We start from the raw sequence: 14,489 nt of genomic DNA on the forward strand, positions 1-14,489 counted from the left end.
GCTGAAATCAAAACACACTTGTTTTGTACTCCAAGAAAATTCCGTCCATCAATTTTTTTAAATGTTTGTTTATCTGAGTAAAAAAGTAAGTTATTCTTTCATAAATTATTAATAAAATATTATTAAGAAATAACAATTCGACCGTACAAGTTATTTTCAAATTAAAATATGATAATTAATTGAAATAAATTGATAAAATTTAAATCCTTTCGTTTTATATCAATAGTGAAAGTATAGGTAAATATTAAAATTTTTTTTTTTTATAATATATCAATATTTCTAAATATTACGTGATCCTTCATTCTAAGTATTTTCAAAAATTTAAGTTCCGACTGCTATAAACATTTCTGAAAAAGTCACATTGCTGACAGCGTGACGTCAATGTTTTTTAAACGTTTTAAGTAACGTGATTTGTTCAGGAGAATGTTGACGTCAGACGGAAATTTTGAATTTAAAAAAACAGATTTTTTAAATTCAAAATACTCAATTTCATAGAATTTAAAAATAAAAAAATCTTTGCAAATAACTAGAAATTATATAAATTTTAATATTTTCTTAGTTAATACATCATTCATCCTCTTTGGAATAGATAAATTTGAAGTAATATTCAAGAGAATTATTTTAATTTTATGTAAAAACATGTATTATTTTTGTGTTATATTTTTTGCAAGTAAATTGATAAACATTAAAAAGCATAAGTTTTTTTTAACATCCAGAATTCTTCAGCAACATTTGTCTGTGCTGCTACAGATGCTGCAAACTGGAGAGACTGAGTAGGCCATGGCCCAGTGGCGTAGCAAACATAACTGGCGCCCGAGATACGACACTTAATTGGTGCCCCCCTCCCTTCTCCAGTAACACATATAGTTTTTCTTGGAGACCATTTGGGCTCCCCTCTGCAAGTGATGCCCGGAGCATGATACACCCCCTTGCCCCCTCTCACTACGCCATTGCCATGGCCCATTCACTTTTTCCTTGTTAAAAATCAAAGAAGCTTAAAATGTAAATTAAAAACAAACATAAACAAGTTATATAACTTATTTATTTAGGTTTTTTTATGTGGTAAAAAATATAGGGGTTGTTTCAGAGCTTAATAAATAAAGGTGATATTAAATTAAATTTATAAATTAAGACAAGTCAGACAAGGGAGTTGAGGTTCAGTGGACATCTGGTTTATTTCACTAAATTTTATACAGTTTATGTATTTTATTTTATTTATTTTAAAATTTCTTGTATGTTTTGTTTCTATTTATGGTATCTATCATTCATAAAGTGATAAAGATTTTAAGGGGAGGTTACGGAAACTGGGACAAGAGGGGAGGAGGAGGGAAGTAAAAAAATTCAAGAAAAATGCAGACGTAATTTATGTACAGTACATTAATTCCACAGATTCCAATTTTTGTTCCTTATACGAGTTTATAATAAAGAATGAAAAACTTGTTTTTACATATTATTCTCATTTTATTACAAGTGGTACAATTTAAGTTGTGTTAATTATTATCAAATTTTTGTATTTATATAAATTTTATTAAAATTGATCAATTATGTAAAGCTTCATATTTAACCAACAAATATAGATCGGCAGAGCTGCAAACTATTCATTAGAGTAAGTAAAAGTAGTAAAAAGAAATAAGAAAAAATATTCAATATAAATGTATTTTGAACTTTTGTTTTTATTACTTAAACTTTATCATTGACATATCATTATTATGTATTTTTACATCTAATACATAATGATGATATGAATATGATATTTTTATCATATATTTCCATTATTAAAAAAATTTTATTCGATATAATTAAATTCTAAACCAATATATTTCATTTTCTAAATGAATTAAAATAGTTTTACAAAATTTTTATGAAGATAGATTTTTAATCTTTGAAAATTTTTTTTGCTAGATTGCCATACCTAATGACATATGGATAAGAACTATTGCTTGGAACAAAGAACATGGGTATATTGCTTGTGGTGGAGACAATGGCCTGTTAAAAGTATTAAAATTAGATTTAGGTATAATTTTTAATAGAAATTTTTGTGCGAATTGATGTAATAATTTTTAAAATTTTGGAAATTTTACCAAATTATCAAACAGTAACAGAGACACTAACAGCAGAAATTTAAACTAAAATTTGAAAAAATTTAAACATTTTACAGCTGCAAAAATATGTTTAAACTTCTCTTGTTAGTGTTTAGAAATAAATAAAATAAGTTATATTTTATCAATTATAGCAATAAGTTATATGACACTATAGCAATAAAAATGTGAGTCAACAAGATATTTTTAAAATTACTCATGAACAATTTTTTAAAAATATCAAATAAGGTAAAACTGAAAATATCTGTAAAAAATAAATACAGGATGATATAAAAGTCTCCATGTAAACACAGACCACCTGAAAGGATAAACTTTTGTGTGTGTGCACATTACATCAGAGGTGTTAACCTGCATTCATTATGATTGGGAGGAAAGTATTCAGTTAAGTGGCATTCACATATATTCTATAATTTATAATTGAAATGAACTCTCTGTCTATGTATGGAAACTTTTGAATCATCCTGTAAAAAATAATAAAAATTTCATTGGTTATAAATTATAAACATTAATGACCAGATTTACATTTTTTTAACAATATTTAAAAAATATTAAATATTAATTAATATTTTCTAAAATAATATTTAAAAAAAAAACATTTATTTCTCAAAATAGAAATCATTTATTATAGAATTAATTTTATAATTCTGTATTTACATTTTAATTTCTACATGCTTTTACAATGTTTTCAATTGTGAAATTTTATGATGAGCTTAGTTTACACTCCCTTCTAATTCTTTTACAAAGCTTATTTTTCATTTTGAATTTTCAAATATGATAATCATCAATTTGTATTTGACCATTCCTGGCCAAAATGTTTTCAATCATTTGATATTTTGATCTGATACACAATGTGTTGCACTTATGGGACTAGTGTAGAGGTTTGGAGTGTAGTGGTATGAAATGACAGAGACAATGCAGATTTGAGACTCTGTTACATAGTTTTTATTAAACTTAAGATTTTTTTTCAACTCTTTTTCACCCTGTGGGTACTAAGAAGGCCCATTATGGGGTCTGGTGAGGTCCACAATGGAGCAGCTGGGTTACAAGGGACGAGGCCCAACATATCCGAATGGACCACTCCCCCAGAAAAATTCCTGGGGATTTTTTGACCCATTCAGATTTGATCCCGGGTCCCCAGAGCAGTAGACTGCCACCTTGATTGCTCAGCCATCTGGCCAAACTTAAGAAATAAAACATAAACATAATATTTGTTATCAAGCACATATCATGTCAAAGACAGAATACAAGTCTAGTTTTACTATATTTTATTTCCCTGCTACACCATCATGTCAAGAAGTTGTTTTGGCATGGCTTTATATAAGTCCTTAATCACATTTTTGTTCAAATTGTATTCTATCTTGAGGAAACCGTGTTTTGTATTTTCGTTTCTTTTCTTTTCTTTCGAAGACACAATGTAGTGACGTAAACTTAAACACTGGGCGAATTTTTCATCCTTTTTATTCGGTTGGAACGCTTTTTTATTACATAACGCGTTTCGGGCCGATGCCCCTCTTCAGCCAACTAAACATTAAAAAGTGAGAGATGACTATATACAAATATTTAAAATAAATATCGTGACAGTATACATAATTAGTTTTTTAGAGGTTGTTACCTTCTAAATCCTGGTAAGAGCTTGTATACCGTTAAAAGCTGGTCCGTACCTCATTCGGTAGTTTAGACGGATGTAATAGTCCAAGGGTACGAATCTTGATAAAAATTCCATAAAAAAGGAAGGTTTAGTATCAGTCTGTAGAAGTATACGGGGTTATTCTTTCACAAATCATATTCGTGAAACCATACCTGAGATTCGTCTTCCGGTGTGTTGTCTAACACTGAGCTCGTACTCCTCCACCTCAACTGCGGAGCACGATCTATTTTTAATTTGCATATGTCTGGTCGAGCATTAGCAGGGGAATGTTCCTTTTTTTTTTAATAGGTTTCTTTTCCGATAAAATTATTCGGGGGGTTTAGCGGTGATTTTTTTAGAACATAGCACGTGGCCATTGCTATTTTTTCCCGCTTTTAGTATTTTTAATATTTGTCGCTATGCAAATGACGTAACAGATCGTAAAACAGTTTTTTATTTTATAGTATATTTTATAGTAATTTAATCCAGTTTTCATTGATTTTTATGCTTAGATTAGTATTTATGCAGGTCTTATTTTTATTTTTAATGATTTCTACACTTTCTTTGAATTTTCTGTTGTATGTCTTCTTTTCTCTATGTAAAATGCTTGTTTTAGTATCATCGATTTTACAGTTATTTAACACACAATGGTCATGGAATACTGAGTTTAGTCTGTTGTACTTTAAATCGGCTATATGTTCTTTCACTCTTATTTTGAGTTTTCGTTTTGTTTCTCCTATATAGAAGTTGGTATTTTTGCAAGTGCATGGTATCTTGTAAACTATGTTTTTCATATCTTCTTTTTTTATCGTCTGTTTCTTTTTTCTTTGTTTCGCTTTAAGTCTAGATAACAGGTTTACGTATTTTGGGGCAAGTTTTATATTATTTTTCCTCATATCTATGTCGATTTCTTCATAAAGGTTCCTAATGTATGGGAAGCTGGTATATTTTGGTTTCGATTCGGTTTTTTTATCTTTTATTTTTGTTTGGTTATTAGTAATTTTATTTTCCCATTTATGAATCAGTCTGGTTGGGTACCCGTCTAGGGCAAACTTTTTCTTCAATTCGATGATGTGTTTGGGTTTATTAGTTTCTTTACTAGTTCTATTCTGTATTTTTCGGTATTCCATGTTAAAGATGTTTTGTTTTATATACAATGGTATATTTGAAGTATATTTTATTGTGGTGTTGATTGAACATGGTTTTTTAAAAGGTTCAAAATCTAATTCGTTTTCGTTTCTTGTTATCATGACGTCTAAGTATCGTATACTATTATCGGCCACATTTTCTTCCTCTATTTTAAATTGGATATCCTTATCTATATTGTTTATTATATGTTTTATCATGTCAGATACGTAGATGATGTCCTAATTATATATAATGATGCAGAAGTAAAGCCTAACATGATAAAACATATAATAAACAATATAGATAAGGATATCCAATTTAAAATAGAGGAAGAAAATGTGGCCGATAATAGTATACGATACTTAGACGTCATGATAACAAGAAACGAAAACGAATTAGATTTTGAACCTTTTAAAAAACCATGTTCAATCAACACCACAATAAAATATACTTCAAATATACCATTGTATATAAAACAAAACATCTTTAACATGGAATACCGAAAAATACAGAATAGAACTAGTAAAGAAACTAATAAACCCAAACACATCATCGAATTGAAGAAAAAGTTTGCCCTAGACGGGTACCCAACCAGACTGATTCATAAATGGGAAAATAAAATTACTAATAACCAAACAAAAATAAAAGATAAAAAAACCGAATTGAAACCAAAATATACCAGCTTCCCATACATTAGGAACCTTTATGAAGAAATCGACATAGATATGAGGAAAAATAATATAAAACTTGCCCCAAAATACGTAAACCTGTTATCTAGACTTAAAGCGAAACAAAGAAAAAAGAAACAGACGATAAAAAAAGAAGATATGAAAAACATAGTTTACAAGATACCATGCACTTGCAAAAATACCAACTTCTATATAGGAGAAACAAAACGAAAACTCAAAATAAGAGTGAAAGAACATATAGCCGATTTAAAGTACAACAGACTAAACTCAGTATTCCATGACCATTGTGTGTTAAATAACTGTAAAATCGATGATACTAAAACAAGCATTTTACATAGAGAAAAGAAGACATACAACAGAAAATTCAAAGAAAGTGTAGAAATCATTAAAAATAAAAATAAGACCTGCATAAATACTAATCTAAGCATAAAAATCAATGAAAACTGGATTAAATTACTATAAAATATACTATAAAATAAAAAACTGTTTTACGATCTGTTACGTCATTTGCATAGCGACAAATATTAAAAATACTAAAAGCGGGAAAAAATAGCAATGGCCACGTGCTATGTTCTAAAAAAATCACCGCTAAACCCCCCGAATAATTTTATCGGAAAAGAAACCTATTAAAAAAAAGGAACATTCCCCTGCTAATGCTCGACCAGACATATGCAAATTAAAAATAGATCGTGCTCCGCAGTTGAGGTGGAGGAGTACGAGCTCAGTGTTAGACAACACACCGGAAGACGAATCTCAGGTATGGTTTCACGAATATGATTTGTGAAAGAATAACCCCGTATACTTCTACAGACTGATACTAAACCTTCCTTTTTTATGGAATTTTTATCAAGATTCGTACCCTTGGACTATTACATCCGTCTAAACTACCGAATGAGGTACGGACCAGCTTTTAACGGTATACAAGCTCTTACCAGGATTTAGAAGGTAACAACCTCTAAAAAAACTAATTATGTATACTGTCACGATATTTATTTTAAATATTTGTATATAGTCATCTCTCACTTTTTAATGTTTAGTTGGCTGAAGAGGGGCATCGGCCCGAAACGCGTTATGTAATAAAAAAGCGTTCCAACCGAATAAAAAGGATGAAAAATTCGCCCAGTGTTTAAGTTTACGTCACTACATTGTGTCTTCGAAAGAAAAGAAAAGAAATCAAATTGTATTGTTTGAGGGCATCAAGTTCCTCATGAATACTGTACCATTTATCTTGATAAATTTTATTTCTAAAGGATTTCAGATATTTCCTATGATATTTAGATCTGGACTTCTTGTAGGTTAGTTGAAAACATTCATGTTAAAGACTAGAAGTACTGGAAGATGCATCTGTTTTTATGTATTGGTGTATTATCCTGCTGCCATATCTATTTTTCTGGCCAAACTGGCATTTGATTAATAGAAGAAATATGTGCTGAAAGTTCTTCAGATAAGTAGTGCTATTATTTTCCTGATTAAACACTTTAATATTTTCCATGAAGTGACCATCTTAAAATCATAACACTTTCTCCATGCTGATGATGTTTCACATGTGCTGTGCATTTATAACTGAGTGTATATGAGTTGGTCTGGCAATTTGGCTTAGGAGTAGATGTTAGATCCCTACATCTAGGCCACGTAACTTAGCATTTAATTATTAATAGTAGCAGCAATATAGCCCGATCTAATCTAGCAATCATTTGGCTTTAAGAACTTAAGAATTGAATACTGCAATATTCTGTTGTCATTAAAAACAAATTACTGTTTAGCAAATACAATGATGTTTCTTTATATTCAAATATATTTTATTGTTTATTTTCAATATCAACTGCTAATTTTGCTATCTCTTTATTTAAAATACAGTGGAACTCACATACATTGAACTTGGATATAATATAATCTTGGTTTTATTGAACCAAACAGTCTAGTCCTGGCAAATTTGCCATGTCTTTAATGCATTTTTCATTGGATATAGTGAACACTTATAATGGAAACTTAGTTAAATTGAACCAAATTATTCTGATCCTCTATTTGAGAGACCATGATAACAGTGAACTGCCTCCAATGAACTCTAAAACATCTGGCAAACCATGTGCTGCTCCTTTTCCTAGAAAAAATTTGTTGTTTACTAGAAAGTACAGTACTGTATTAGTTACAGTACTGTACTTTCTACTGGACAAGCGCTTTACAGCCAACACACTGAAACTGGTTTTTTATTGGCCAACACAACTTGTGACGTTATTTCACTACACTCTCGCTGCATAAAGAAATGTGGCCTTACTGACATTAACATAGCCAATGACTCACATTCTTTATTAACCTAGAATTCTTCACCCTTTTGTATTCAGTTGCCATTCACAGCTTTGACAATGATCTTGCTACAGAAGTCCTTACAGATGAAGAAATTTTACAATCTATAATTCTCTCGAAAGAAAAAATGGAGATAGATGAAGAGGAGGAAGAAAAAGAAAGTGATGAGTGTGAAGCAATTTGTTTCTATTCCAAGTACTGAAGAGGCTAAGAAGACACTGGAAATAATACAAATGTTGCCAAAGTTCAAGAAAAATCAGATGCAGATATATTCTCAAATAATGTTTGCCAATTGAAGAAAGTGCTAAACAAAAATCTTATTAAGAATTACAAATAAAAGTTGATCAGAGATTTTTTTCAAAGTTGTACAAAATTAGATAGTCATAAAGGACAATAAAAGTGCTTCATAAATGCAGTTCTACTGAATATTGAGTGAATTATTGCATCTTTCAATGCATTTTAATCATTTTTTGATACATGATTATAATGAACTTTGGATACAATGAACTAAAACTAGTAATCCCTTGCCTGTTCACTACTGTATCAGAGTTCCACTGTATATGGATTTTATAAGATATATGGAACAAGACAGTTTCAGTTTGCTTTTTTTTTTAATTTAATAGTAAAAACAAATATAATTTAATTTAAAAACTGAGAAAAAGGATAAAATAATGCAATATTTTTGTTTTATATATTTATTTATTTATACTTATTTTCTTCTAGTAATAAATAGCTTTAAAATACCAAAAATTCTTGATTTCAATTTCTTAAAGAAATATTTCTCTTTTCATTATTTATTACAAAAAATTATTTGACTTAAACTAATAATAAAATAAGTAATATTATCATTAATAAATAAGCTAGAACATTACAATATTGACAAATTATAATACCTTAAAACTGAAGTTATAATATAATAGATATTAAATAATAATATTTTAAAATCAGATGCATAAAGAACATTTATTTAATTAAATAATTCTCAGACTGAATTTTTATTTATTACTCTATTTTTTTATATAAAGGAAAGGAAGGTAAAATTAGAGGTGTTGCTGCTCCTAGTAACTTATCAATGAATCAAACATTAGAAGGTCACAGTGGTGAGTTATATAATTTGTTTATATTAAGTAAAATTTTATCTATTTATATTTATTTATTAGTACAAGGTGTTTACCCTTTGTACAGAAGTTAATTGATATACAGAAATTTAATCAATATTTTGTGGTGGGATTTGTAACATTATCTAAGTTAGAAGAATGTGAACATAACTGCAGACTTTCATAGCAATTGGTAGAGTGATCTATGCATGCAATAGTGAACAAATAAACGTTCTTGTTTAAATATATACATTAAGATTATAGATTGTGTATACAGTGAAATCTCGCTTAATGAGCACCTCTCATAATGAATAATTTGCGTAACGAACAAAGCAAATTGTGAAAAACATTACTCGCTTAATGAGTGATGTTTTGCATAATGAGTGACGAGGAGAGGGGAAGTCCTGGATTGTGCACATGTTACATCAGTCTGTGTTTAGCACTCATTCCGCTAGAATCTTAGTGTCGTTTATGGTTACACATTTTTCCAAACTTGTGTTCAGACATATTACATATAAACATCAACAACCATAGCTTGTTATATAATAAACATGTCAAACAATATGCCAAATTCTTGGGTTATGTAAAGGCTATAATTAAATATTAGAAATTACTGTATTTCGATTTTATTTATTTATTTATTTATTTATTTTTTTGTTTTCTGCAAATTGAATTCATGTTCCAGGTCGGTTCATTCCATGCTAGAAGAAAAGATGAAGATGATTCACGTTCCTTAACAATGTATATTGTATAATTTTCTTTGAATAAACATTATACATAAAATATTTGAGTATTTTCTTTTGGCATGGAATGCATTATTGTATTTTACATTAATTTATATGGGAAAAATTGTTTTGCTTAACAAATGTTTCGCTTTACAAGTAACATTCTGGAACAAATTATGCTTGTTAAGTGAAGTTTCACTGTATATGAAATTGATTTCTCTTCTATTTTGAATAAGGTTTTAGTCATAAAACCATTTAAATTGCAATGATTTTGAAAATATTACCTTGTTTATTCAAACTTTTAGATTTATTATTTTAGGTTTATTTATTTATTATTAGGTTTATTCATTTTATTGTCATACATAACAATAAATTATGAAAAAATAAATAATGGATAGATTTTGGCACAAGTGGATCAATAAATAATTTTTAAAGATTTTTTTTGTGTATATACAAAATATTCTTACAATCTGAAAAGAACATTTTAAAAAAGGGTTCATTAAGTTTATATAAAAAAAATTGTAATATTTTTCAAAGTAAAATAGGCTCCCAAATAATTTTGAAACAGTATTTTATTTACAATTGTCAGTCATGCATTTTTTAATAGTTAAATTTTAATAATAAAAACTGGAATTGAACTAAATTATTTGTTACAAATTGAAATTGGTCCAAACTGCTCTTAATAGAATAGTCTTATTGAACTTATTTCATCTGCTAGTACATATCTATTAACAGGACTTATTAAACTGGCTTTAAGGATACAGCAACTCAGTTTCACAGATTAGAAAATTGTTATTTTATTAAATTTACCTGTTCAAAATCATGGAAACTCTTAATAGAAATGTACTTGATGTTACATTGCACACAGAAGTTATCATCAATAATGCACAATTTTATTTTGTTATATAATATACAGTGATTCCAGTTTACCAGGTTTTTTAAAAATTTTATGTTATAAACATTTGGGTTGGGGAACTATTACAAATATATTGGGTTGTGCAAGCAAAAAGTTTGATAAATGCTGGTCCACACAGTCCTCTCCATTTCAGCATGAATGTCTGTTTGTTTTTTACCCAACATCCACAGAAAATGAATCACATTCCTATGCTCTTCAGCTGTAGACAAACTCAGTGTTGATATAATTTTCTTTTCTTCACTCAGAAATGCATGCCAAGTGGAAACAGCTGTTCAAAGGAATAATAGAGTAGCCAGAATATTCTTGCTTCAAGCCATTCACTTTTTGTAACAAAGAGAAATACCTACAAATTATTATGGATAAAGATGTATTACTTTTGGACTTTCCCTCATAATTTTGTTAATTTGAACATTTTCATTATTCTTAAAAAAGAAAATATTTTGTTGAATATTATCTCTGAATATAATAAATAATATTTTTATAAATGATACTTTTTAATTTTAAAAAGTAATTAAAATACTATTTTTATTATATTATTATAAATATAGTTTATTTATTTTATTTAAGGTACAATTGAAGTTGTAACTTGGAATGAAACTTACCAAAAAATGACATCAAGTGATCAGAATGGACTTATAATTGTTTGGATGTTATATAAAGGTGTCTATTTGATATTTCATAATTTTAATTTTCTATTAAGTTATTGATTTTATTAAAGATAACATATTATATTTAATATAATATGTTATCTTTATTGTAATGATTATTACACAAATTTTAGTTTTTATTAAGTAAAATTAATGAGAAAATATTCTTAAAAGACCAAAAATCAAAATTTTGAACAATGTTCTTCAAATAGATATAGTATTATAAATAAATAACGACTAACCCGTTACAAAGCTATACATCCACAAGAGCCGAATTATCGGGCTAGAGTTGGCTATAATAAATAAATAATTAATAAGACAATTTGGCACTAGAGCTTGGCGTTAGGCGCCATCTCTTACTAAACTTAATAACTATAATTAAATTAAATAAATAATTTTAATAATTTGGAACTGGAGGAAAAGAAATCGGCTCGAAGCGGGACTCGAACCCGCAACTTCTGCTATCAGTGCAGACACGTTACCAGTTACGCTACCCGGACCTTCAGTCCGATCGCCTCCTCCAGTATATATAAGCTAACATGACGACCATCGACGGTCATTACAATGCTGGATTATACTGGAGGAGGCGATCGGACTGAAGGTCCGGGTAGCGTAACTGGTAACGTGTCTGCACGGATAGCAGAAGTTGCGGGTTTCGAGTCCCACTTTGGGTCGATTTCTTTTCCTCCAGTTCCAAATTATTAAAATTATTTATTTAATTTAATTATAGTTATTAAGTTTAGTAAGAGATGGCGCCTAACGCCAAGCTCTAGTGCCAAATTGTCTTATTAATTATTTATTTATTATAGCCAACTCTAGCCCGATAATTCGGCTCTTGTGGATGTATAGATATAGTATTATTTCAAAAAAATATGTTTTGTGAATCAGGTGCAAATGTATTTTATTTCTAGAAAGATTTAAAGTTTTATACTAATTAAAAACTACACAGTTAAATAAAATATGAATTAAAGTTAGTAATTTCAAACAGATATTATAAGAATATTTCTGTTCTAGTTCATAATACTAGAATATATAGTAGACCCCCCTATAATATGGGTTCATATAAGACGGATTTGTATAACACGGCGGAAAAATTGTGATCGTGTTCATATAACATGCTAAAAGAGGCTCGTATAACATGGTAAAAGAATGAGACAGATTGTCATGGCCAACTCGTGTCTCGACAGGATTGGTCGAATCTGGACCAATAGTGGACGAGCAGCGGACCTACTTGAGAGCTACAAGCATAGCGAGGACACCTGATTGGATGACTGCCATCCAGTGGCACGCATATACAGTATACGGACAGTTTAGGCAGGAAAGTTGAGTTTGCTTTCTTCCATAAAAGAAAAGGTAGAAAATATGTATTGATAAATTTTTATACATTTCTTGTGGAAAAAAACATTTATTATTCAACAGCCATAAAAATTGTTGTCATGTAGTGCCTTAAGCCTGATTACTAAAGAAAGTTATTTTAAATATAACAAGTAAGTTAATCGCTTTGGGCTGTGAACAGCTCATGTATTTGTAAAATCTAAGTGACTCGTACAACACGGATTCCTATAACATGAAATGTATCTACCGTTTTATAGGGGGTCTACTGTATATATATATATATATATTTTTTTAACACAGTTAAAGTTTAATAAGGATCTATAGTTATACACTGGGGGTGACTTCACACATAGGGTTTGATTTATTTTTTATTATTGTAATAATTTACTTTTGATTTTTTAAATGAATACTTTCTCTTGATAAAAGTTTGCCAGTTTATACTTGAAATAACTGTAGTCTAGTTATACCAATTATCAAATATTAGAGTTTTACTGAAAAGTATATATTATAATTGTGATATTTATTGTTTAAGTATTGAATAACAGAATAATAATATACAAGGAATGTTGTCTGATGTTCCTCCAATATTGATGATTCTTATGTATTGTAGAACATCAAAACTTAAATGACTTTTTATGTTGTGATCAGTGGTGCACCCAGAGGGGGACTAAGGGGCCCTGGCACCCTCCAAAGAAAAAGGGAGAAAATTCAGCAACAAGTTGCTTAACTTTTCCAGCAATATTTATAACTGTGTGTGTGGTGGCATCTGTTCAGTTATTTTATTATTAAAAACTTTTTATATTTTTAATTATTATAAAATGGCAAAAGGTTTAATTTTGAGGGTCGACATGGGTTTTTAAAAAGTTGTAAATGCTAATAATGAGTGAAATTTTCAATAAGTACAACTTTACTTGAAGTATGACATCAAAATTTAATAGAATCAATACCCCTAATATGCAAACCTCCCTGCAAAGTTTCAGAAATTTTTGACAAAAAGCACAGGAGTTATTAAGTTTCAAAGAGGTGAACAAAATCATGCCTCACACACATACACAAACACACCATACATACAAAAAAACTGAATTTTTTGCAATTCTTGATGTTTCAAGGTCCTTAGTCCAAAAATGTAAAAGTCTTGGGGGGTTATTTTTTGACTGATCACCATACTTTCCTTCTGTTATATATAACAGAAAAAATATGAAAATTTTCAAAAATGTTTTCCTAGTTAAAATTCACTTTTTTATTTTTATTATACTGTTTCTTTTATTTCTATACTGCTTATCAATTAGCAGTCACATAAAATGAGAATTTTATAGAATTTGCATTAAAATTTTTTATCCATACAACTCTGCTCCCAAGACTAAATCTTGAGGTTGCCATTGATTATGACTGTTGTGCTCCTAAGGTGTTGAAAAAAGACGGAATATAAAAATCTTTATATTTTCTTTTAATTTATGAATGTTTTTATATTCTATTATTGTCCTGATTGTTTATTTATTAAATGAACTTTTTATGATGACTACAACAAAAGTTTGTTTCATTTACTTTGTTATAATCACAATGATAATTTACATTATAGTAATATTAATGAAATAAGTAAGTCAGTTGTGTTTTTAATGATACAATGTAATGAAACTGCTAGATAAAATGTCAATTATCAGAAATTTTACATGAAAATAAACAATAATAATGATAATCATGAAATGAACCCACAAAGATGGATCATTATTATTCATTGGTTCATTGTTTCTCAAACTGTGGGGTGAGATACTAATTATAAATTTAGAATATCTAATAGCTAGACATACTTGTTTCATACTGCTTTTAGCAATGAATTTTTTATTTGCTATGTTATAATTAAAGTATTTAAAAAATAACACACATTTTCCACCTTTACTTTCATTATCTTTTGATTTAGTTTA

The 14,489-nt window shown here is 28.7% G+C and overlaps 2 protein-coding genes across 2 annotated transcripts in view; one reads left to right on the plus strand and one right to left on the minus strand.

Annotated features, from left to right (window-relative positions):
• Positions 1 to 14,489, plus strand: part of Oseg4 (intraflagellar transport protein Oseg4) — a 47,440-nt gene continuing 32,951 nt past the window's right edge. The window contains exons 1-4 of the mRNA XM_067280836.1: positions 1 to 85; positions 1,903 to 2,014; positions 8,873 to 8,947; positions 11,153 to 11,245. Coding sequence (XP_067136937.1) covers positions 62 to 85; positions 1,903 to 2,014; positions 8,873 to 8,947; positions 11,153 to 11,245 — 304 coding nt within the window. The 5' untranslated portion in view covers positions 1 to 61. The remainder of the gene's footprint in view (positions 86 to 1,902; positions 2,015 to 8,872; positions 8,948 to 11,152; positions 11,246 to 14,489) is intronic.
• Positions 4,820 to 14,489, minus strand: part of mRpL3 (mitochondrial ribosomal protein L3) — a 110,897-nt gene continuing 101,227 nt past the window's right edge. The window contains exon 10 of the mRNA XM_067280848.1: positions 4,820 to 4,830. The gene's annotated coding sequence lies outside the window, so the exon portion shown is untranslated. The remainder of the gene's footprint in view (positions 4,831 to 14,489) is intronic.

Source organism: Centruroides vittatus, unplaced genomic scaffold (genome assembly GCF_030686945.1).
Source record: "Centruroides vittatus isolate TY-2023 unplaced genomic scaffold, ASM3068694v2 contig_898, whole genome shotgun sequence".
In the NCBI taxonomy this organism is placed as follows: Eukaryota; Metazoa; Arthropoda; class Arachnida; order Scorpiones; family Buthidae; genus Centruroides; species Centruroides vittatus.